The 25642-nt window shown below is 28.7% G+C and overlaps 2 protein-coding genes across 2 annotated transcripts; one reads left to right on the top strand and one right to left on the bottom strand.

Annotated features, from left to right (window-relative positions):
- Nucleotides 1-4840: 4840 nt before the first annotated feature.
- On the bottom strand, nucleotides 4841-14875 carry LOC130665530 (ATP-dependent RNA helicase DHX8-like). The gene is made up of 7 exons (XM_057465967.1): nucleotides 14738-14875; nucleotides 13771-13856; nucleotides 12369-13681; nucleotides 10262-12081; nucleotides 9130-9984; nucleotides 8930-9043; nucleotides 4841-8228 (listed from the first exon to the last, which is right to left on the bottom strand). Exons 1-4 carry the CDS (start codon nucleotides 14778-14780, stop codon nucleotides 10845-10847), a joined length of 2679 nt encoding a protein of 892 aa, XP_057321950.1. The 5' UTR covers nucleotides 14781-14875; the 3' UTR covers nucleotides 4841-8228; nucleotides 8930-9043; nucleotides 9130-9984; nucleotides 10262-10844.
- A 6151-nt stretch (nucleotides 14876-21026) lies between these two features.
- On the top strand, nucleotides 21027-25635 carry LOC130665272 (putative ankyrin repeat protein RF_0381). Its single transcript, XM_057465596.1, has 2 exons — nucleotides 21027-23242; nucleotides 25507-25635. Exons 1-2 carry the CDS (start codon nucleotides 21686-21688, stop codon nucleotides 25633-25635), a joined length of 1686 nt encoding a protein of 561 aa, XP_057321579.1. The 5' UTR covers nucleotides 21027-21685.
- The last annotated feature ends 7 nt before the right edge of the window (nucleotides 25636-25642 follow it).

Here is a 25642-nt window from a genome sequence, read left to right as displayed (position 1 = left end):
GCTTTTTTATCAATAAATAATTTGCGTTATTATATATTTTTTATTTATAATTTAAAAATTTTGATCAACGTTTGAGTTACCCGGGAAAAAATGATTATATATGAGTTAGTACATGAATAGATCTGATCAGATCTGACTAATATAAACCCATATACATATATTTTTTATATGATACTGAAGTGAGCCGACGTCTAATAATTTTTGGATTTTTTTTAAACGATAAATTATTTTTAAAAAAATATTCGTAAAAATTGCACCTGTAGTTTTCAAAATTTTCTACATGTGCACATTTTCATTTTTTTTGTTTCATAATTGATTTGTTAAATAAAAATCTGAAAATTGTTAATTGTCTGTTAACTTCAGGTTCATATTTTTTATCTGTGTATAAAAAAATCTGAAACTATAAATTACAAATATGTAAAATGAGTGTGAATGTAGCAGATATGAAACAATTTATAAATTTTAAATAAATAAGTTAGTTAATTAAAATAATGAATATGGGTGCACTGATTTTTCAATTATTTAACTACGAATTTTTTAATTTTTATTCCACTCACGTTTTACTTATTTATTGAAAACGTTAAAAAATTGCCAATTGTCAGTTACATTCACACTCATAAACATTAAATAGACACTTACGTACATCAAAATTAAATAAGTATTAAAATTAAAATAATTTTACTTTTGTTCACTGAAGTTTTTATTTCCATTAACAATTTCAGATTTTTATGAACATTCACTATCACCAACCAATATATTTTTTTGTAACTTTCATCAATTTTGATGTTTTCTATTATGATCCTGAAATTAACAATCAACAATTTTCCGATTTTTAGTTTTTCAACAAATCAATTACAAAAAAAAATAAAGAGATGATGCACATGTAGAAAATTCAAAAAACCACAAGTGCAATTTTTTCAAATACTTTTTTTTATAATATATTGTTTTGAAAAAAATTCCAAAAATTATTAGACGTTGGCTAACTTAAGTATCATTTTCTATTTTACTTAGGAAATCTCATCGAATTAAATCAAATTTTTACTTCAAATCGTAAGTGTTCATAAAAGTTATTTTTATTTTTAAAATTATATTCAAGTTAAGATATCAAGTTATTTTTAAAATACTAAAAACTATAATTACTAATCTAAACTAAGTACTCATTTATATTTAAGATTACGTTTGTTAGACTTAAAATCTTATCAAATTTAAAAATTCAAAATTTTATTACTCGGAGTACATTCAATAATTGAATCAATTTATTACAAGACTCCCTGATTAAAAAAAGCGATTAGAAGGGATTCAAAAATTTCATATTTTTATACGGTATTGAAAAGTATTTAACAAGATTTGAAATTTCAAAATTCAAATACTTTTAAATCATCCTCGGCAATTATAAAGTATTTGGAGTGATTCAGAATCATAAAATTTAAATACTTTTAAATTCACTTTTGATATTAAAAAATATTCAAAGCGATTAAAAATTTCAACTTTATAATACTTTTGAATTCACCTGAACGATTAGAATGTATTTAAAGCGATTCAAAATGGTGAAGTTCGAATATTTTTGAATTCACCTCAACGATTATAAAGTATTCAAACCCGACCATTTTGAATCGCTTTAAATACATTATAATCGCTGAGGTGAATTCCCAGTTTGGGCTTTCTATATTTTTTTCAATTTATCTATAAATTGACTTATTTAGAAGGCTCCTTTGCATGTTTAGGTTTCCCTTCCCTGCAAAGAACCTTTTCAATATTTGATTAAGAAATCTAATTTGAAATGATTTGAAAAATTTAAATTATTTCATATTGTATCATATCATAAAATTATAATCTGAAATAATTCAAAATAATTTCAAATTATCAACTTCGAATTATTTTAAATCATAAAATTATTATTCGAAATAATTCAAAATAATTTAAAATTCTCATCACCGAATTAATTTAAATCATAAAATTATTATTCGAAATGATTCAAAATGATTCAAATCTTAATAATTTCAAATCTTCCCACATCATTAAATCATAGTGCTTTCAAGCGTCATCTTAAAATAAATCATTTTCAATCATAGTGAATCATGAAAAAGTAAAATATTATTTTGGATTTATATAATTGTTTAAAATGATTTGAGTCATTTCAAATTGAAAATTGAATAAGAGAATAATACCGTATATTTCTGTTTCCTCAGATAATGTAAAATAATTTGGAATAATTTAAATTTTGAAATCATTTTTAATTGAATTGAATTAGAAAATAACATCGTATATTTCTTTGTTAAAAAAAAAAAAAAATTGAACTACTAGTATCAACAGCTCAGTATTCACTGGGGTTGATATATAGTTTTTCAACTTCGGTAAAGAGGAAATCTTTTTTTTTTCCGACATGTGATGGGATTCGAACTGTCGACCCTTTGATTGAAGTTCTGAAAACAGTTCAAGTCGAGTGCTTTAGCCCGCTCGGCCATCACATGCAATTGGAAATAGAAATTTATTCTTTTACTTAAAGCTGTCCAGTACTATATATGCCCAAACTAACCTTAAGAAAAATTATTTTATTTAATATACTAAAAGTTTAAATGAATTCCATATTTATATTAAATAAAGCTTAGCCTTCATTTAAACCATACAGTTTTCTTAATTTAAGAATATTTTATTTTAAATTATAATAAATTCTATTTATTTATTATTGAAATTTTGATAATATGATTATCTTTTTAATTTTCTCATAGTCTTAAATCCAATGAATGCAGTTTTTTAAAAAAAGTTATTTAATTGTATTCTTTTTTTCATAATCTTGAAAAATGTCAGTTTTAAACTTTATTAAATTGATTAAATTAGAAGAAAAGACAGATAAAATTCCACTCGGGTATTCCTAAAATATCTTAATTGAAACTGAACAAAATGCATATGTGCCCAAATATTTGCTAAACTTACTAATAATTATAATAAAATTTATGAAATAATAATTATTATTATTTTTTCTTAAATTTTTATCTACTTAACCTTATTACGTTTGGACAAAATTTCCATTTATTATGTAGGAGCGACAAAGATAAAGTAGTGAAAAAAAAGTGGGAGAACAACTGCGTGAATCCAAGAAAAAACTTACTTGGCTCAAAACGGCATTTATCTTGGTTTGAGATTTGTATTGGATCCCAAGTTAAAACATTTTATTGATTCAAACGATCGCATTACTTTATTCTATAATGTTACTTTCTTTTAATGAACATTTCAATTTTTTGATTGAAGTAATAAATATATTACAGTGAAAAATAACATTTATTAAATCAAGGGATTAAAATTATTTATAACTAACTAATTCTACTGTTGAATCAATCTTTATGAGTCATCAGATTTATTGAGTCAATAAAATTTTTTCTCTGTTCAAGATTTAAAATCCAATGAAATTTTTCACTTCCCTAAAGGAAATCTCGATTTCCGTTCCATATCCTTAAAAGTTTCTTGGCTCAAGATAAATTTCAAGCCAAATAATTTTTTTCTCTAGTCAAATCCGTTTGAATCATTTCAAGTCTTTTCCCTGTTTAGAAAGTCTCATAGAATCCATTAGATTCTCATAAATTCCTATAGAAATTTGATAAGAATTAATAAGTTCTATGAGAAGTGCTATAGTTAAGTATAGGGCCGTCTACATACAGCTATAAGAATCTATCGGATTTTTTAAGCAGGGTAAAAGATGCTAGAATTCACTTATTATTTTACAATTCAAAAGGGTTAAGTAGCATTCGATCCGACAAATTCTTTCGAATCGTTTTAAATCCACTGGTGGAATCAGAAACCGATATTATTTCCTCATTCAATTTAATTTAAAATGACTCAAAAATTTAAATCATTTCAAATTACCCTAGGGTCCAGAAATTGCCATATTATTTCTTAATTCAATTTAATTTAGAATGATTCGAGAATTTGAATCATTTCAAATAATTTTAAATCAGCCGTGGAACCAGAAAAAGAAAATTATTTTTCAATTCAATTCAATTTAAAATGATTCGAGCGTTCAAATTATTTCAAATAATTCTGAATTGTCCGAGAGATCAGAAATTGCAATGTTATTTTCTAATTTGATTTAATTTGAAATGATTCGAGCGTTCAAATTATTTTAAATAATCTCAAATTAGAAAATAATATTTCGTTATTTTTCAATTTTATATAATGTTTATGCTTATGTTTTATTTTCGGTTGACTATATTGTGTAAATGCTTTTATCAACTAACTTTGTGCTGTGAGAAAAAATATTCTTTTAATGTGCATGGATTTTTTAAATTAAAAATAAAATAATAAAAGATTTAATCTTAAAAATTATGACCCTGGAATTAGCAGACAATTAAAAGTTTCCGAATGTTTCGTTCAACAATTTAATTTAAAAAAAAAAAAAATATGCACATGTAACAAATTTAAAAAACTATAGGTGCAATTTTTTGAAAAATTTTTTTTTTATAATTTATCATTTTACGTCGGCTAATTTCAGTATCATCAAAAACTGTAGGCTTTCGTTATAAAATAAAGCTCAATAGCAAACTCTATTAGAAATTTAGGGAAGGAAGGAGCACAGTGGGTAGGAGGCAAAATAGGATACCCCAAAAATTCTGTAAAAGAATTTTGTTTTTTAAACACTCCAAAATCACTTTTATAAATATAATTGAGCATTATTTTGAATTTTTTTTGTTAACCTTTTTCAAAAATAGAAAACTTCAGTCGAAAAATATTAATGACTTTTGTTTTATGATAAAAATTATTAAATATTTTATTTTTTTCCTTTGCATCCAAGAATTACAATAACATGGAATGTAATTTATCTTCAAGTAAATTATTTATAAGAAAATTTAATTTAATAAAATTTATCTAATTTCCAAAATTTTTTTATTTACCTTTTTACGGGATACCTCATTTTACCCGCAAAAAATGAAATTTTTTTTTAACGGCAGCTAAGAATTTTTTCTATTCACTTTGAATGTCATAAAATAAGATTTAACGTATTTAAATCCCCGAAAACTTAGTGATTCCTTAAGTACCCCGTTTTGCCCCTCCCTCTCTTATATACAGGCCTAAATAATGTTATAGAGACATAGTAATACAAATATAAGTGAATAATCAAGTACCCAGACAGCATTCAAGTCATAATGACTGCTTTACGAAGTATTTTTGAAGGAGTCTTCAAGAAGTCATATAATGAATTCTTAAAGGTGTCATTTTTAAGAACTCTTAATTAAGAGTTCTTGAAGACTCCATAAATAAAACGTCAGTTTAGTGACGTCTTAATGTATTCTTTTTTTAACTTTTTTGAAGTCAAAATTAGGAACTCCTTAAGACGTCATGGTAAGTTCATTCTGAAGTCTTGTTTGCGGATTTAAAAAAAAAATAACTCTTTGAGAACTCTTTTTAAAGACGTCTTACTGAGTTCGTTAGGTGGCGCATTCGACATCTTGAGAACTTCTTAAAGACTTCTTTAACGTGTTTTTAAGACGTCCAAATCATAAATAGGAACTCATTCAGAACTCATCAAGACGTCATGTTGCTATCTGGGTAGACAAATCATTTTTTCATTATAGTCTTAACTAAAGTACACACTTGCTTGCCCGGTTCTTAAAACTCGAAAGTTTAAATTACTTAGGTAGAGGACCAGATGTTAATGATAACGAGTGTGCATAGACAAAGGATTTTATGTATACAAGAATTTAAAAAAAAATAATTAAATGCAGAAACCATAAATCCAAATTTAATGTTAACTTTAAAATTTATTTTTATTAAATAACTGCAGATCAAAATGTTATGAAAAAATAATTTTTGTTGGTTATTTCTTAAAAAGCATTAAAAAATGATTATCAAAATAGTTGAATACGTAAAATATTCATATTCATTATATAAAATCAATGGTTTCAATACCAAGTATATTGAAAGTTTGCTTTATAATTTTCACTCATTAATTTTAAGATTAATCTTATTACTTTCATCAAATGTTTATTTTTTTATGAATTGTTATTAATATCAAATAATGTATTGTAACGTTAAATGTAAGGTTTTTTAACTTCCCGCTAAGAAAATTGAAAATTTTTTAAAATTCGGGAAGTTATTGGTTTCGGTTCGATTTGCAAAAACCGAATTCCTATCAGATGTTGACGTTTTGTGGTTCCAGGAAGCTGTCCTGACTAATTTCACGATGATGTCCGAGTGTATGTATGTATGTATTAGGGTGGCCCAAAAAAACCGACTATTTGTTTTTTTCGAGTCTCTTATGAAAATTTGTTGGTTTAAGATGTTTTTGGCAGCTATAGTTTATATTTATGAAATCATGACTACGCTGAAAATTTCAGCCCAAAATTAAAATATTTAAACGGCGCTCAAGAATTTTGAATATTAACTGACAATATGTAACTAATACTTTGAATTAGTTTTTGTATTTTTTTATAACTCAATTATTGTCATTTCAATTAAATATAATTTCTGCATAACCGAAAATATACAGGACAGTCTTAAACAATAAAATTGGGTAAGTTTTGAATAAGCAAAAAAACCTAAAAATTGAATTAAAAAATAAAAAAGTATGTAAATAACTTATTATTCATATATCCCGGGTTGTATTTTTATTCATTATGATACAAATTGATGGTGAAAAAATTGAGAAGCTTTATTATTAATATTCAAGGGTCGCTCGAAAACATCCAAAAGACACTACTCGGAAACATTAAAAATTCTTGAGCGACGTTTAAATATTTTCATTTTGGGCTGAAATTTTCAGCGTAGTCATGATTTCATAAATATAAACTATAGCTGTCACGTGAAAGAAGAAATTTAGAACAAAAAATCCGAATTCGATCATTTCTGATGTTTTCAAAATTCGTGAGAGACCTTTTGAAAATTTTTATCGAGCAGATTTTTGGAGAGGCTTCTTACAATATCTTGAATCAACAAATTTTCATAAGAAATTCAAAAAAAGAAATAGCCGGTTTCATTGGGCCACCCTAATATGTATGTACGTACGTAGCTCGATGAATTGATTCCAAAATCGACTGGGCTCTGGAGCGTTATAAGCCGCGTCAAATGCCACCTTAACCATCAAAATCAGTTCATCCGTTCAAAAGAAACCGATGTCGAAAGAATTAAAAAAAATTTATTTTGTTGATTTTTTTGAAATTTCTCAGAATTGACTTGATACATCAATTTCAAACTTTGATCAGCTTTAGAACTTGATAAAACGCGTCAATTGCCACCTCAACCGTCTCAATCGGTTAATTCGTTAAAAAGATATCGTTGATGAAATAAATAGGAAAAAACGTTTATTTTCGAATATCTACAAAAAAATTGAATCAATCGATTTCAAAATCTAATCAGCTCTAGAACTTTATGAAACGCGCCGATCGTTACCTTAATCGTCTCAATTGGTCAATTTGTTTAAGAGATATCGTTGGAAAAAAAATGGTAAAAAACGTTTTTTTTCGAAAACAACGGCATATAAGAGTATTTTCGAGCTCGAAAGTGTATTCACAACAATGTTTTCGAGCTCAAGGAGCTCAAAAATAGCGGAGAGTTTTAGGGCTGGCCCGCAGGGTCAACCGATAGACAAATTTTTTTTTTTTTTAAATACTCTAAGTACCATTGAAATATCGATGATTTATATTAAAAATTAATAGAAGTGATTCCCATTTCTCAATGCACCAGCAATTCGGCACAACTAGTTTGAATTTTTCTTAACCATAAACATGAATCTGTTAACTTTTTTGATAGTGGAACACGAGTAGATTTTCTTCTGAACTGTAAACTGTGAAATTGAACCAAGTGCGTTTTCTCAAAGAATTCTTGTGTTTCAATGACCTCTACCGCATTCATTGCAAACATAAAAGCCACGTTTTTTGTGTACCTCTACACCGTTTTTAAATGAAACTGACCACTTTGTCGTAAAAAGACGAATCGCACATTTATAAAACTTCCCTTTTTTGTGCTCCTTTTTGTGAACTCTCAAGTATTCTCGATCTGGAAAAATTTTTTGACAAACAAAACACAAATGGTTTCTCATTCGTGTAAGTGCGTATATGCATCATTAAGTTATATTTTGAGTAATTAACTACTGAACAATGAGGGCAACTGAAGCGGCGTTCACGCCTATGAATTTTGACATGCCTTTTAAATATTGATAAATATATAGTTGAATAATTGCATTCTTTGCATATGTAAAGCCCTTTACTTTCATCGAAAAATTTAAGATACTTTTTTACCTATGGAGATAAAGTATTTTTAATTTTTTATTAATAAATTTCTAGGTGAATTGAAATAATTATTATTTACGTTTAATTTAAAATCATGGCTAAATCAACTTACTAAAATAATAAATTCATAGGGATATAAACAGTAAAGTTACACAATACAATTTAATTTTGACCATAAATTGGACGTTTCGTCCCTTTATTGGGACTTCTTCAGCAACTTGATCATATAAATGCTATCGTCTAATAAATGTTTTAGAGACATATGTCATAATGTCCAATGATATAATCATTAACATTTTATGTTTTTAATTACAATAAATAAATAGCAACTTAATAGATAAAAAAAAAAACACTCAATACATATACTCTTCATAGTGTAAAATAATTGAAGAAGTCCCAATGACGGGACGAAACGTCCAATTTATAATCAAAATTAATTTCTAAAGTTTAAGGCTGGGCCGCACCTAACGAAATTTATAATTTAATATTTCTAATTATTTGTTATATAATTATCATTACAGCTATTTTTTTAGCTTCCGACAAAAAGCAGAGGATGAACTTTCTCTGTAAATCTGAGTCCCATAAATATTCTAAACGTAATTAGAAATCTTAAATTCAAGATTTCGTCAAGTACGGCCAAGCCTACTAACTAACTAATATTAACTTTACTGTCTATTGCTCTATGAAGTTATTATGTTATTATCATTTACCTTTCGTGTTTTATTTTTTTTTGACTTCTTTGTCGAGGAAGAGTGAGGTATAGAAAGATCAGAATATGTTTCGGGAACAGTTTTGTCCTTGACCGGTAATTAATTTTGTTCTGTCTGTAATTAAAATAAAATTAGTAAAACGAACTTCAAATTTCGCATACAATAATTTTTAAGAAATAGTGAGTTTATTTAAAACTTACTTGTTTAGTATCAAGTGCCGGTGAGGTCTTCAGTTTTATTTTCAAGTCTAATGGTTGCATATCTATGGTTAAATCTATTGGTTGCATATCATAAGTTTCATAATCAAAAGGAACTTCATAAGTCAAGTTCTCTTCTGTATTTGGTTTCATTGTTAAATCTATTGGCATATCATCAGCAACAGTTTCAAAAGTGACGCTGGTTTTTGTTGCTAGTTCTGGTCCAATTTCATCATCTTTAGAATATGTAGCATTAGTCGAATCTATTCCATCAATTTTATCATTTATTTCTAATAAATTTACATCATTATTGTTTTCTTTACTCTGTGGAATTTGATCTGAAGTAATAGTTGCATTATTACTGTCATTTATTCCAGTTACGAAACCATAATAAGGAATTAATTTTGAATCATTAGTTAGAAAATAAAGACTTGATTTCAAATTAGGAATCATTGGATTAGAAGGCATAGTATTCTGTCCAAATGGATTTATGAGTATCAAGAAACCTTGAGCTAATTGATTTTGAAATGGATTGTTGTTATTGAGAGAAAAAACTGGGACTTCATTTGGCGGTAGAATATAATTAACTTGATGCGCTAGATCTACTGTCATATTTAATAATACCCTTCGTTGATCGTCATCTAATGAATTGTTAATAATCTTATTTTTATTTGTTAAAATATCATTATTACTATTGGTCATTTTATTGTCGCACATCTGGATTGAGTTATTAATATTTGGTTTTTTTATTCCATTGTCATTATATTCGATAACTTTTTCATCAACACTTTTTGCTTTGCAGAAAATATTATTTTTTATTGAATTGTTATTCATTATAAACTCATTTATTCCATTCTTCTAAAACAAAATTTTAAAATTAGGTCATTGTCATGGTTGAGATACTGAAGTTAGCGGACGTCTAAAAATTTTTGAATTTTATAAAAAACTATGAATTATACAAAAAAAAAATTTTTTTTAATTGCACCTGTAGCTTTCTTAATTTTCTATATACACATAGTTTTAGTTTTTCGTAATTGATTTGTTGAAAAAAAATCCCAAAATTGCTAATTGTCTGCTAACTTGAGGATCCTGTCATGGTTCCATTTATTTTTTTTTACGGACATAACCTTCTTACCTGAGCTTGTATTTCATTTATTTTAATCAACGGAAATACGAAGCTTCCGTAAAAAGAAATTATTGAATATTTTAAACTTTGGATTATTTACCGAGTAATCGGATGAATTATAGTTACTAAGTTTTATTACATTTTATTATAATAAAACAAACCTCGTTAGAGTGCTTAATATTCTGTTTATTGTTGTTTTGAATGAACAAAATGGCGGAGAAGACGGCCACCACTAACGCCAATTTTAGTTCATCATTTTATTTGAATTTTTTATTTAACTAGTATAATGAATGTAAATCATCAATTAATTCTAGCGCAATAAATTAAATTATAAACAGTAATTTAAAAACTGTGAACGAAAGTATTTATTATTATTTATTAATTGTCGAACTATTACTGAATTTATTCTTTTTTTCTATAATAAAAAATATTTTATAAACATTTACAATGGAATGGCAATAATGCTATTTACATTTTCAATTATTATTGCATTTTTTTTTTCGTTATCATGATTTAAATCAAGTCATAAAAAATTTTATAAAATTGTATAAGGACTAAATAAAATTAATCCCGTCGACGATAAATACTCAGCTTAGTAGGGTTTACTATTTTCGTATACACTTGGAGCGAATTCGACAAGCCATTTTGGAAAAATGGTCGTGACTTCTCTCATATACTTTCTGGTTGTTTGGACCAACTCGTGGTAAATTACCCACTCAGGTTGCCGATTAAATAATGCACTCGATGGATGAATGTACATTACTTGGCTGTCGACCAAAGTACGATAGCCTCCTTGAGGATTTTTCCTCGCGGCATTTCTGAAGTAGCCTGAGCAGACAGCTTTTTGAACCCTAACAGTATCATTTCCTGCTGATACGATATCAAGCTTGAGCCTGTCCATAGTTCTCAACAGCTTTTGTCTTACATGGCGAGCTTGGTGTAATGTCCGTACATTAACAAAGTTTTCATAACACCACACTTCGCTGTAATTATTGTTTTTCCAAGAATTATAAACTGCTAAAAGCGTTACATGATCACCTTCGGGTTGATTAAATTTAGCTTTTGTCTGATCAGCCAGTGACATTATATACTTTGGCCAATGAAATATATTTTTTACAGATAACATACTAACAATTGTCAGTATTTCGTCAGAGCATTGCAACTGGACACTCATAATTAACATCTTTGAGAGATTTGGCTCTAATGGAAATTCAGCCATTCTTCTTCCTAATTGAGTAAGTCGACTCTCATTATCTAAAGCACCGAGACTGTACAATAACTCAAAAGCCATTAGTAGCAATTCTGGAGGAGGAGGATCTATGAATCCGAAATTTATGAAGTTATTAAAACCCATTGATTTCAATTGCAATACTATCGTCGCTAAATTTGTTCGTTGAATTTCAGGAACGGGTGTCGGTAACATTTCATCTCTATAAGCGCTTTCTGTGTAGAGTCTATAACATTTTCCAGGAGCAGTTCTTCCCGCTCGACTTGCACGCTGCTTTGCCGCAGCTTGGCTGATTGGTGTCACAATCATGCTGTCGACACCACTTTTTGGATTATAAACTTTTTGTTTAACAAATCCTGGATCAACGACATAACGAATACCATCAATCGTAAGACTTGTTTTGGCAATGTCGGTTGCAATTACAACTTTACGAGATCCAGGTGGTGCAGATTTATAAATTCTTATTTGCATATCAGCTGAGTATACTGGAAGAATTAAAAGTTCAGAAACGTCTGGACCCAGTGATTTCATACGCTTGTAAAGAATTTCGCATGCCATGTCAATTTCTTCTTGACCAGTTAAAAACAATAAAACATCTCCACACAGTAAAAAATATTGTGTAAAATCAACACAGTTTGTGTGTTAAAAACGGTTGACACAAAATTTGTGTTGAAATTTCGACACAAACTTTGTGTAACCCCTTTTTAACACAAAGATTATGTTAAAATATCGCCACAAGAGGGCGCAAAGAATCCACAGTAACACACAGAATGTGTTAATAAAGAGTGTATAACACATTTTTTATGTTACAAAAAGTGACACAAACTTTGTGTTAGTTTAACACAAACCGTTTTCGACACAAATACACAATATTTTTTACTGTGTGCAGGCGGTTCTTGTATATGAATTTGCATAACAGTAATTAAAGCAGTTTCAAAGTAATCTAATTCAGGTTCTTCTGTGTACATTATTTCTACTCCAAATGTACGTCGAGGTATTGTAAAAATTAAATCTTCTTTGAAGTACTGAGAAAACTTTTCTGCATTAATAGTTGAAATTGTAACAATAAGCTTTAAGTCTGGTCGTCTTTCAACTGCTTGTTTCAGCAATCCAAATAACACATCAGTACTGGCCGTACGTTCATGAGCTGCATCCAACATAATCACTGAATACTTTGTTAAATGAAGATCAATTAGACATTCACGAAGAAGCATACCGTCTGTCATACAGTGGATATTTGTTTCAGCACTTGTGCAGTCTTCAAATCGAATGGTGTAACCAACTTTTTGACCAAGCTGGCATGCAAATTCTTCCGCTACTCTTTTAGCAACAGACATTGCGGCAAATCCTCTTGGCTGACTACAACCTATCTTTCCACGTGTGGTAAATCCAGCTTCTTCCAAGTATCTTAAAATTAAAATGGTGTGGTTTGAACCAGTTTCATTGTTAATAATTAAAATTTGTTTGTCTGTTACGGCTTTTACCAACTCATCTTTTAGCTCAAAAATTGGCAAATTGCGATGATCTTCAAGAATATTTAAATTAGTTTTTTGCAACATTTTTTGCTCTTTACGATTTTTGGCAAAACCACTTTGCATCCTCGCAGCTTGAGCTAATGATCCGTTAGGATTTTTAACAAGCCGAATGGGACTTAAATCCCAGAGCGCTCGACCATTACTTGGAACAAACGGTGGATCTTTTTTAACAAGCTCGATTTCGTGATCTTCTTCCAGATTCCTCTCATGTAATTTCACTATCTCTTTCTCACTATAGCAATCAGCAGCCGACATTTGTTTCGTTTCCCATGGGCCAGGTAGTATACATCCGTACTCAATCATTTTAGTGACTTTTCCTGTATGCATTTCTTCTGTTTGCGGAGTTAAACTAACGACTTTTGACTGAGATCTTGAATCGCTCATTTTATTTTTTTTTCGATCCCTTGAAGATCTTTTATGGCTTCGTGATCTTCTTCGTTTACTGTTACGATTCCTTGACCTCGATCGATCATGATGTCTTGATTTAGACTGATCTCTGGAACGTGAGCGCCTTCTACGTTTATATTTTTTAGATTTTTTTTTATTTCTGCTACTTTCGTCAAAAGATATTTGTGACGATGAGGATGCGCAGGCTTCCAGTGTCGCCATGTCTTTAGCAGGTTTCCTTTCAGCGATAATTTTAAACGAATTATCCATTAACGAATCCTGAAATTGTAACAATAATAACAATATTAACAATAATAACAATAATATCAATTGTAACAATAAATAATCAAAATGGTTTTTAAACTTACAGAAAAATTTTCACCATTTTCTTGTAATGCTTGTTTGAATCCTTCAATTGTTTGTTTTTCTGTTCCCACATTAATGATAACATCAGCTGTAAACAATCAATAATTACATATTTAAAAAAGTTGAATTAATTTGAATATTATTCGTAAATTGTTTACTTAAAAGGTGGATTGAAATATCGACGATTTATTTTTTGAAGTTTCGAGTATTAGAATAAAATTTGAGTTTGAAGAATAATGTTGATAATAAATTATTATTAATTTTTGAAATAAGTTCCTTGAGTGTACCCATAGCCGCTCACTAAAAGTTGTCATGTACCATTATTCGACCAAAACATGGCCCTACAGTCGCTCAAAGACAATATCAATTAAACTATGATAAGTTTATTGATTTGAACAAATAATTTATGAATTATACTACTTTATTCTTTCATAATATAAAATTTCATGAATTTTAAAAATGTATTTAATAAAATATAGTTATAACAATTTGAAAAAAATTTGACGTAACCTTAATTTAATCTAACGAATGAACGTTAAGTAAAAAATGCCCAGCTGAGCGCGATTTTGAAAACAGTCATTTAATTTAAATTTATAATCTATTGTAAAATAATTTGATGAGCGGGGCTCATCAAATAGGGGCTTTTACCTTAAAATATTTCATTTTTAACAATTTTTTATAGATTAAAATTTATTTAATAATTATACGAGTGTGAATGTAGCAGACATCAGACAAATTTAAAATTATAAATAAATAGAAGAGAGATTAAAAATATAATATTTATAAAAAATTCACTTATTAATTTTGAAATTTTTTAAATGCGCATTTTTTTTTAATTTTATTTTTTTAATTATTTACTCTATTTATTTATAATTTTAAATTTGTCTAATGTCAGCTACATTCACACTCATATAATTATTTATTAAATATATATTCTACTAAAATTAAAGTAATAATATAAACATATACCTAAAACCTCGTCATCGAGTCCTAAATGTTTATTTAATTCCATATTTAATTTTTTTGTAATGGGTTTGCCGAAAAATTTTTATAAATTATTAGGTTTATTGAGTAATCAGCGAATTACGCGATCGAACACGGCCGCGCGCGAGAGTGATGTCTTCTTTCACGGGCAGTGCCAGAGTTGCCAGTTCTGACGGAAAAACCGCAAACTAATGAAAAAAACCGCCCAATATATTTGAATTCAAATACTATTTATTAATCGTTTTTTTTTTGTTGTAGCTTATAAGAAAATATTAACGATAAATATATTACAGTAAATAAAGTTCGATAAACTATAACGTTATTATAATTTTTCTACACACATAAATAACAAAATATATAAACTTTTTATTAATTAAAAATGTAAAGATGTGAATAGTTCCTCTATGTTTTCTTCTTCTTCTATAGTACTTGGCTCTTTTTTATCATAAATTGTAGAATAAAAATTTAGCATATCATCAGCAGGCTCAAATTCAGTACAGCACACCCCATCCTTTTTTAAACTCATCTTAATTCGTAATATTGACGATAATAAAGGTAGATTCATGCGATTACGAAGCTTAGTTTTAGTAACGGTTACTCTTGAGAACACTCGCTCAACTGTAGCATTACTCATACTGGTAGGCTGTAAGCTAGCGATTCTAGATCTTCGAACATAAAATTCCCTTCGGAGTCAGTCAATTTCATTACCTTTGACCAAAACTTTGGACCCTGAGAAATAATTGATTCATCGAATATAGATTTAAAATCAAAATCGATCAATTTTCTTTACTGAGATTCCACTAAATTAACATCAACATTTTTATTCAAAAGATTTAATGGCAGTTCAGCAAAAGCTGGGCGGTCACTTTTTAAACATATTTTCGGTAAAAAAAACTTTAATCTTTTTCAAAGTTTCTGTATTACCTGACGTACGTGAAAGGAGTTCTTTACATGCCCTTAGCAAAAATAATTGACAACGATGTTCAAAGTTATTTACAGTAGTCTCGGAAATATCAGTATCACTTACTAAGCGATTAAGAAGCGTTGTGAATTTGTATCCAAAATCCACTCTCTGAAGTGGTAGATAAATTGATTGGAAACTTAAATCTACTACCAAAGATACTGAAGATGGATACAAAACTCTTCTTAGTAAAGATAATGTACAAAGCGCTACTTCAACTCTTGCAGAATACTAAAATGATCTGCATATTCTTTTTGAAACAATAAATTAATTGAATTAAATTCTGATAATAACGGTGACAAAAACGTGAAATATAATAAATTAGCCGGATCATTATAAATTTGCTGAAGTTCGATAACGGCAACGTAACGATCTTGATGTGGTTCAGTAGCGGCTAAATCAAAGTGCAGTTTCAACGGATCCCATTGGTCCAGTATTCTTTCAAAAGCCGGCGCTCTTGCAAACCATCAGGTCGTAGAAAGATAAACTAGTTGTAGAGGATCATTTCCATCATTTATCGTATTATAAATTTCTAAATATTCTTTTCGTCGTAATGCTGACCTTTTAAATCAATTAAAAGTTTCCCGTAACATAAAATCAATATTTGATGGAAGCTCTTCGGAAGCGTGCGAACATACTAAATGAATAGAGTGGCAAATACAATTGATGATAATTAAATTATCTCGTTTTTTAATTAGGTACTTAAAATTAAAATTAAGGGCTGAAACTTGCAGGGAATTTTTTTTTTTTCATTGTCGATAACAATATTTTCAAGTGGGAGTGAAAAAAAAATAGTCGTTCAAAACGAATCACCCTTATATATATATATATACGTAGATACGAAGGGTCCCAGGATTTTAAATCTATGGCGCCATATAACGTCTAGACAATAAGTTCAATGGATAAATGAAGACTTCACACTTTTCAATTGTCCGTTTGACATAAATCGCCTTTGTGAAGGGGAGTTTAAGACTTACATTTAAAGTACTACACTATTGTTATAAGAAATAATTTATGACCGAATAAATTTATTCTAATAAACTAAGGTGTGAGGGCAATCTGGGAAAAATTTATTTTTATTTTGTTTCTAAGATCAAAACGGCATATAATGAGCTTATGGAAAAAGCGTACACTATCAAATTTTTTAAATATATATGATTGATATTTTTCAGCACTTATCGATAGCCACGTAAATAAGTCTCCAAATTTGCAGATATAGCCCTCTATATATACTCTGTAAAAAACTATACGGGCTGACGCAATCTTCATCACTTTCAAGTGGTACGTGCAATCAAATCCGGAAATTATTTCGCCAGAACAACTAAATAACTACATCAAAGTGTTGGCTGTACTATAAATAAGCAGCAAGTCCTTTTCGTTCAAAGACCCAAATTAAGAAAGGGGGGACACCAATTGCAAGTTCATTGGTCAGAAGAATTATACAAAACTCGTTTAAATATCATTGGTAGTTACAAAATTTAAATAGTAACTCAAAGGAGACTGTCTATATTATAAAGGACAAAGATTTCGGCAGACAGACTAATTACGCAGGTAAAAATTGACACCTTATAATAGTCTGGCGTCAGTAAATGAACCCTCACTTATTTACCTTAAATGATTGTAATCCTATAATGAATGAGACTTTGTCTACCTTTCATCAGATAACTACTGGATTTTATTATATAGGTTCTTTAATATTTACAGCTTAAGTGTGAAAAGACCATAAATAACAAATTTATGATTGAGATAAATAATATGAATTTTTTTAAATTATTGTTTTCCCTTAATATTTTTAAATATTCAGAGAAATAAGAATAATTATTCTCCTTAAAATAATATTTTATATTTTTTCTTTTAAAAGCGACGTTAAAGGGTAAATTTAAATTATATATTTTATATTAAACGAAAAATAAACCAGTTGCTAGTGGATTTTTATGATCTTAAGTACTTGGTTCGATCACAGGACATCTTTGACGTCATATGGCCTAAGTGCTGTACAAATTCAAGGCTTTTATTTTAAAAAACAGGAAAAATGGATGCCATACACGGAAAAAAATGAACTATATAAATTGAGAATGACAAGTAATATAATGATAAAGTGATCAGTAAATACCATCATTCTAAATAGTAATTTTTTCGTTTATGATTCAACAGTGAATAATTACAGGATGTATGAAAATTTATTGTCTACCCAAGTCGAAATTTTGGCCTTCATTTCAACCTCAAATAAACAACTTTGGTGAGGTTGTGTGGGGTCAAATGAGGGTGAAATTACATACAAATTTTGCTCCTCATTTGACCCTCAATGTAGTAGTAATCGGACAAAATACCATAGTGAGGACGATATGAGGGCGAAATTTTTGAGCTTCATACAACCCTCTTTAGCTTCATACCATTTCATTTACTTTTGTCTGTGTGTGTGTGTGTGTAGTTGAGCATTCAATAACACATATATATATATATATATATTAGGGTGGCTCATTTGAAACGACTATTTTTTTTTTTGCTCCATTGACGGAATATTGTTCTAGACATAAAAAAAAAATTTTCCACAAAATTTGAGCCCGTAATTTTAATTTTAAGAACTCGCTAATTGAATTTGAAATTTTCCCATTCATTTAGCATGTAAAGTGGAGGTTTTTTTTTTTAATTATCTATAGCTCTGCTGCATTTCACGTTTTTTTACTGTCCATAGGCAGAAGTTGTAGGGGAACCTTTATACTTCAAAAGTTCCTACAGTAAAATTTATGTGACAGGAACGGGGTCAGAGTTAAAAAATGTAAAAGTCGATTTTTATCGATTTTTGCGGATTTTTTGAGTTTTTCGTAGAAAATATTGTAGTTACCGAAAAAAGGTAAATGACAAATTTGTAGGAAATCAAATTTGCTACAAAAAAGGTCCTGTAAGCCAAGGCTGTAAAATCTGTTGTTTCTGAAATAAATTGAATTGTACATATGAAAATTCAAGATATCTTTGCAGTATATGGTTTGTTAAATTAATAATTTAATTTTCATTTATTAAATGTTTTTTTTGGACATCATATTATTTTTTCATGAAAATATAACTTTAAAAAAATTTATCTATATGGGGCATTCCACGCCAAATCGGACGGTTTCAAAAATTGATTTTTCCGATTTTCTTCAATTTTTGGTATTTTTTAGTACCCCTCAAAAAAGGCTTCCCGGTAAATTTTGAGATCTTTTTGATTAATGGTTCAAAAAATATCGAATTTTCAAAAAAAACCGTACTTTTTATGGTTTTTTGATCATAACTTTCGTAATAATGGTCGAAATTCAATGTTTTTTTATTCAAAATTTTCGTTTTTAGTTGGCCTTTACAGGCAAAAATGCATAACAAATATACGAAATGTTTTTGATCGAGATTTTTGAATTTTAAGTTTTCAACCGTGTTCCAAAATTTCATATAATTATTCGTAAAAGCGACAAAGCTATATTCACTAAGGAGTCCTCTAGTTCATAAAACAATCGTTAATGTAAAATTTTCGAAAAAACACGGAAATAATTAAAAACGTTTGTAATACAGTTTCGTCGCTTTTTCGAATAATTATATGAAATTTTGGAGCTCCTGTGTGTTGCTTTTTAAAAAATAAAAGTATTTATTATAACAGCTTATCAATAGCATTAACTTTTACTTACTGCTTTTAAATCCCTACTCAGAACGAAAAAATATCGGAATGAATTTATAATATGCAAGAAAAACAAGTGTACAATGTCAAAAATCGGTACTGATGATGATTTATACCAAAAAAAAAATTTTTTTTAGTTTTGAAAAATCGAAAATTTTGAATAAAAAAACATTGAATTTCGACCATTATTACGAAAGTTATGATCAAAAAACCATAAAAAGAGCGGTTTTTTTTTTAAATTCGATATTTTTTGAACCATTAATCAAAAAGATCTCAAAATTTACCAGGAAGCCTTTTTTGAGGGGTACTAAAAAATACCAAAAATTGAAGAAAATCGGAAAAATCAATTTTTGAAACCGTCCGATTTGGTGTGGAATGCACCATATAGATAAAATTTTTTTAAGTTATATTTTCATGAAAAATTAATATGATGTCCAAAAAAAGCATTTAATAAATGAAAATTAAATTATTAATTTAACAAACCATATACTGCAAAGATATCTTGAATTTTCATATGTACAATTCAATTTATTTCAGAAACAACAGATTTTACAGCCTTGGCTTACAGGACCTTTTTTGTAGCAAATTTGATTTCCTACAAATTTGTCATTTACCTTTTTTCGGTAACTACAATATTTTCTACGAAAAACTCAAAAAATCCGCAAAAATCGATAAAAATCGACTTTTACATTTTTTAACTCTGACCCCGTTCCTGTCACATAAATTTTACTGTAGGAACTTTTGAAGTATAAAGGTTCCCCTACAACTTCTGCCTATGGACAGTAAAAAAACGTGAAATGCAGCAGAGCTATAGATAATTAAAAAAAAAAACCTCCACTTTACATGCTAAATGAATGGGAAAATTTCAAATTCAATTAGCGAGTTCTTAAAATTAAAATTACGGGCTCAAATTTTGTGGAAAATTTTTTTTTTTATGTCTAGAACAATATTCCGTCAATGGAGCAAAAAAAAAAAAATAGTCGTTTCAAATGAGCCACCCTAATATATATATATATATATATATATATATATATATATATATATATAAAATAGAAATTCTTCACTTTATTATAACGCATATTTATTGTTAAATTAAAACTACAGTTTAAAAACAATTAATATTTTTCATATAGTGAAGCTTTTAGAATAATATTAGTTACATATACATTTTTTTTAGGATGTTATTTATATGTTTAAATCTTCATTTTCATCTTCATCACTCCTTGAGCTCGAAAACAGCGGGAAGTTTTAGGGCTGGCCCGCAGGGTCAACCGATAGATAGATTTTTTTGTAAAAAATAATTTGTTTTCACTTTTAAAAAATTTTAAACTTGTACTTGGCGCGACTTTATACAGAGAATCTGTTTTTGATAGGATTTCTATTACCCATAAATTCTATAACCCAGAATATCTTCAACCCTAAAATCCGAGATCTGGGTAATCGGTTTATGGGTCACTGATGTCTACCCCAGGTATTTAACAGTAGATATACAAGCTCTATTATCAATTTAAAAACAATAGCAACAGTAGACGTGACAATAAGTCTGTCTGTGGATTAACATCTTCGAAGTTCGAGTGTCGTCGGTTATTACTCCCACTCTGGATATCTTACGTGATAAATGTTCTCCCACTTTTCTGGACGCATGCGCACTTCATAGATGTTCGGTAGTGGGGACAGTTTCCGAGACATGCTCTTACTGAGAATCATAGTTCATTTAAAAGTCGGACGTCTTCCAAATAAGTGGTTTTTAAAATACAGAGTGCTCAAATACTGTAAAGCAACGAACTCGTGTAATTAAACGTCTTAATACACATTCCGTTGAAAGAATTTAATTTATTGTTGTGTTATAAGATTAGAACAATTCAAGTTATTGATATTTTAGTGCGGTTTTTTAAAAGTTTTTTTTCTTTGGCTATCTACCCTATCGGGACACGTGCTACTTTTTTAAAAGTTATACGTTTTTTTTAAAAAAGTGATTTTGAAGTAAATGCAAAGCCTGTTAAATTACTGAGCAACTAAAAAATAAATTTTTGACTAAGTGATAACTCTATCGTCCATACTTGATAAAGAAAATTCCTTGTTCGGAATTTGTTTTTATTTCGGTCCAAAAACTATCAAAACGATATTGATCGAAATCTCATCAATTACAAGAGGCCACTTAACGTCTGCAATTTTCGAAAGTGATACTAAAAAGTGTAAAAAATTATTGAAATCAACTAAAGTGTTACAACTTCCCATTGTACGTGGTGAATATAATATTCTCAAAATCGCGGTGAGGCGCAAACGTGTAAAGGGGGCTGAGTTATTGGCTAAAAATTGCATTAAAATGAGTCATAACAAATTGGATCGTTCTTCGAAGACTCTGCTCCACGATGCTGTTCGATTGGGACAGCGTAAAGTTGTTAGAAAACTTGTGAGTAAAGGTGCTAATGTAAATGCAAGGATTAGAAATGGGATGACTCCTCTTCACGTTGCAACTAAACATGGATATCTCAAGATTATGGATTATCTTCTACGTAATGGTGCAGATGTGAATGCAAGATGTACAGGACCTCGGTATGTTGGATTTACGCCCCTACATTTCGCTTGCCAATCAGAAAATCTTAAATCCGTGAAATTATTACTAAAACATAATGCTTCTGTTATTCCAACAAACGATGATGTTCATCCGATTCATATTTCGGTTGGTTGTCTTAATATCAAAATTACTCAATTGTTATTGGACTATGGCGCAAGTATGGCTGTTAATAAACGATTTCATTTAGATCATTTTCGAATCGAAGGTTGTATGATTGGCGGTTCTCGACGATATAGGGATGAAGAAGAACCTAGATGGCGATATAACGATGAAGATTTAACTTTATTACACCACACAGTTATTCGTAATTCTATACCTATGGCAAAATTATTATTGCAATATGGAGCAGATGTAAATATTTTAAGCAATACTGGTCTATCTCCATTGTCAGATGCTGTGTTAGACCATAATATTCCAATGGTTAAGCTCTTATTGAACAACGGAGCTCTTGTAAGCTACGATTCTGATGACCGGAAAGTGCTAGTAATAAGACAACTTTTCCAAAAACGAAACAGTCCAATAAGTATACAGTATTGTAAGTCACAGTATAGTTTAGCCGATAAAAAATTAGAAATCATCAAACTACTAATTGATGCAGGAGCTAGCAGCAAGGTATCAAATAGTAGCATAAGTTTTCTCTTTACCTGTATTTGGCACGGGTATAGAGAAATAGTCAACTATCTTCTGTATCGCACCGATTTCAATTTCTTTCATTTAAAAGACTTTTCGGTCCGCGCTGCTATTTTCAGTGAAAACCGTATGATATATACAACTCCAGAGATTGCCACTGACACAGAGTATATAACAAAGCGCAAGCTCGAATGTAAAGAACTTGTTTACGACTTGCTAGCTGAAAAATATTCGAGAGATTTTATAGGTTTACCTGTGAGACGAGACTGGATGAGTTATCAACACTTGACTAAAAGTTCACCTAATCTTCAAGTCACAGAAAAAGAACATGAAGATAGAATTAAACAAATAAAAAAAAAAGTTCAAGGAGTTGTGGATGAATTGAAACGTGAGAAAATTGGTGATAGTAATATTACTTTTTATCATATTCTCACGGTGGATTCGGACAAATTAATAAAGTTTGGATTAAATGAAGATCTTAGAGCGTTACGTATAGATGATTACAAAGAAAAATATTTTATATACTTTCCTATTCTAAACCTTAGGATACGATATGCCATTAACAACAGCTTATTACTGGAAAAACATAATAAGTTTGTTTATTGTTTATTCAAAAATGTACTACCATATGAGTGTTGCGAAAAAATTGTTACTTATTTAGATAATGATAAATTTGTAAGTAAACTTGATTTTCAATATAAATAAAAAAAAAACAAAAAAAAAACATTTTCTTTATTTCCATTTCCTATCCTTTCTGTTATACAGATATGAAAATAAATAACTATAAATATATAATATTAAAAATACAACCCAAATCTAAAAAAATTTAATTTTAAGAGTAAGGAGGTTCGACTGAAACTAGTGAGTCAAAGTAGAGTGTTTGAATTTTTTCGTTTTCTAAATTCTCCTAATAGTTATAGAAATTCATTATTTTAATTTATAATAACATAACGAATTCATAAATTAATATTTATTACTTATTTAATTAAAGAAAGTAATGAAATTACTTGGTTATTTTTTACTCATAATTTAATAAAAAGATTTGGCAACAGCGCGTTCTAACTTCTTACACATCGATATTTAAATTGAAGCGGGAAAAATTTATTTCTAATCTAGTCTCTCTTATTAACGTATTTCTATCTTTGTTTTTTCTCTCAGCTGCCTCCGCGACGTTGCTAAACCCTCAATAATATGTATTTCTGTCGATGAACGAGATTAAATATTAAAGTTTTACTTGAATTATTTAAATAATTACAACGGTAACACTATATTGTTAAAATCTTATCATATTTAAAAAATATTCAAGCTTATGGCATGTGGTTTTTTATTTTTTAACCTTGGGAGGTTAATAATGAAAAAAATCGAACAAGTCATGTCGGAAGCTTGTTCGCCATAAGAGTCCGTGTTTAAGAACTTTAAAAACGTCATTTTTAAATCTTTTTTTCTAAAATACTAGACGGTGGATCATATTCAAATTTTGAGAATACATAGACGAAGTACTTCTCTACATGTATACTAAGTTTAAAATCTTACAGTTGGACATAACATTGTATGTTATTTTTTTAACCTTTTAGCGCCGATATCTTTTGAACTAATTAACCGATTTTGACGTTTGAGGTGGCAATCGGCGCGTTTTATTAAATTCTAGAGCCGAATTAAATTTGGAATCGATCGGTTTAGCCGTTTTGAAGATATTCGGAAAAACCCGTTTTTTACCATTTCTTTCTCCCGCGATATCTCTCGAACAAATTAACCGATTGAGATGGTTGAGGTCGCATTCGACACGGGTTATAAATTTCTAGAACTGATTAGATTTTGAAGCCTATTGTTCAACTCGTTTCTGAGAAATCCATAAAAAACTAAAAGAAAAAACAAATTTCTTTTTTCGTAATTCGCCAATATTTTCGAGTCTACTTGATCAAATGATCTGAAATTTTCAGGAGAGTTGAGGACCAATAAGCTCTTTCGATTGTTGCCTTGACCATTCATTAGTTAAAAAGTTACAAAGAGTTTACATACATACACACACTCGGACATCATTCTGAAAATAGTCAGAATAGTTTCCTAGGACCTCAAAACGTCGACATCTGATGAAAACTCGATTTTCGAAAATCGAGGTGGAAACAATAACTTCCCGAATTTTTGAAAATTTACATTTTTCTTAGCGGGAAGTTAAAAAGAATTTCTTGGCAACAAAAATTTTTGCTTGATCTGAGAATTTTTTTGAATTGGAAACGAAAATTTTCTTTAGCGAAGAAAAATCTTTTGGAGGGAGAAAAAAATTCTTGCGTCTAATAATTTTTTTTAGTCCTGAGAAAATTTTTTTTTTTATTTCATAATGCAAAATTTTTCTTGCACCGAGAAATTCTTTTTTTTTGTGTATAAAAATTATTTAATTTTAATAAATGAAAAAATTATACAATCTTGTATTGACAAACGATAGTATATTATATGAGTATAAGAATAAATGTCTTACAAATTAATACTAAATTTTTATAATTACAACCATTATTTAATTATTATCGTAATTTATAAATGATTGTTAAAGTACACAAAGATGTAAAGATAATTATTTTTAATTAATGAAAAATTGATTTTAAAATAATAAAAAAAAAAAGTTTTGAAAAGTGTTGAAACACTTAATATTTAATTTCATTATTAAAAGTATTTAAAATTATTTTACGAATCAGAATTCGAGCCCTTAATTGATTTAAATTTGGCGTTGTCTGATAAAAAAACAAAATTTATAAAACATCAGTAACAATTGATTAAATTTAAAACTTTCTAATAACTATGAAATAGAAAAAGTAATCTACTTTTTCAAGTTTTAGTGTAAAGTTTCAAAATTGATTATTATCATAAGAACCATAACGACATTATTCATTTACTTTCCATCAACAGAAAATAGTGTGATGATTATCTGACTTTTTTGACTTCAGGCTAGACCTGAATTAATTTTACATATCGCATTACTAATTCCAAGAGAACATAATTTCTTACAACCTTTCGGTTTCACGAATCTCCTTAAAACTAAAAAGGAGATTCCTGGGTTGCCAATCGTTTTGTAGTCTCATT

The sequence above is a fragment of the Microplitis mediator genome, chromosome 3 (genome assembly GCF_029852145.1).
Source record: "Microplitis mediator isolate UGA2020A chromosome 3, iyMicMedi2.1, whole genome shotgun sequence".
Taxonomy (NCBI): Eukaryota; Metazoa; Arthropoda; class Insecta; order Hymenoptera; family Braconidae; genus Microplitis; species Microplitis mediator.
Note: the sequence above shows the minus strand (reverse complement) of the source record. Positions and strands in the feature narration are given on the sequence as shown.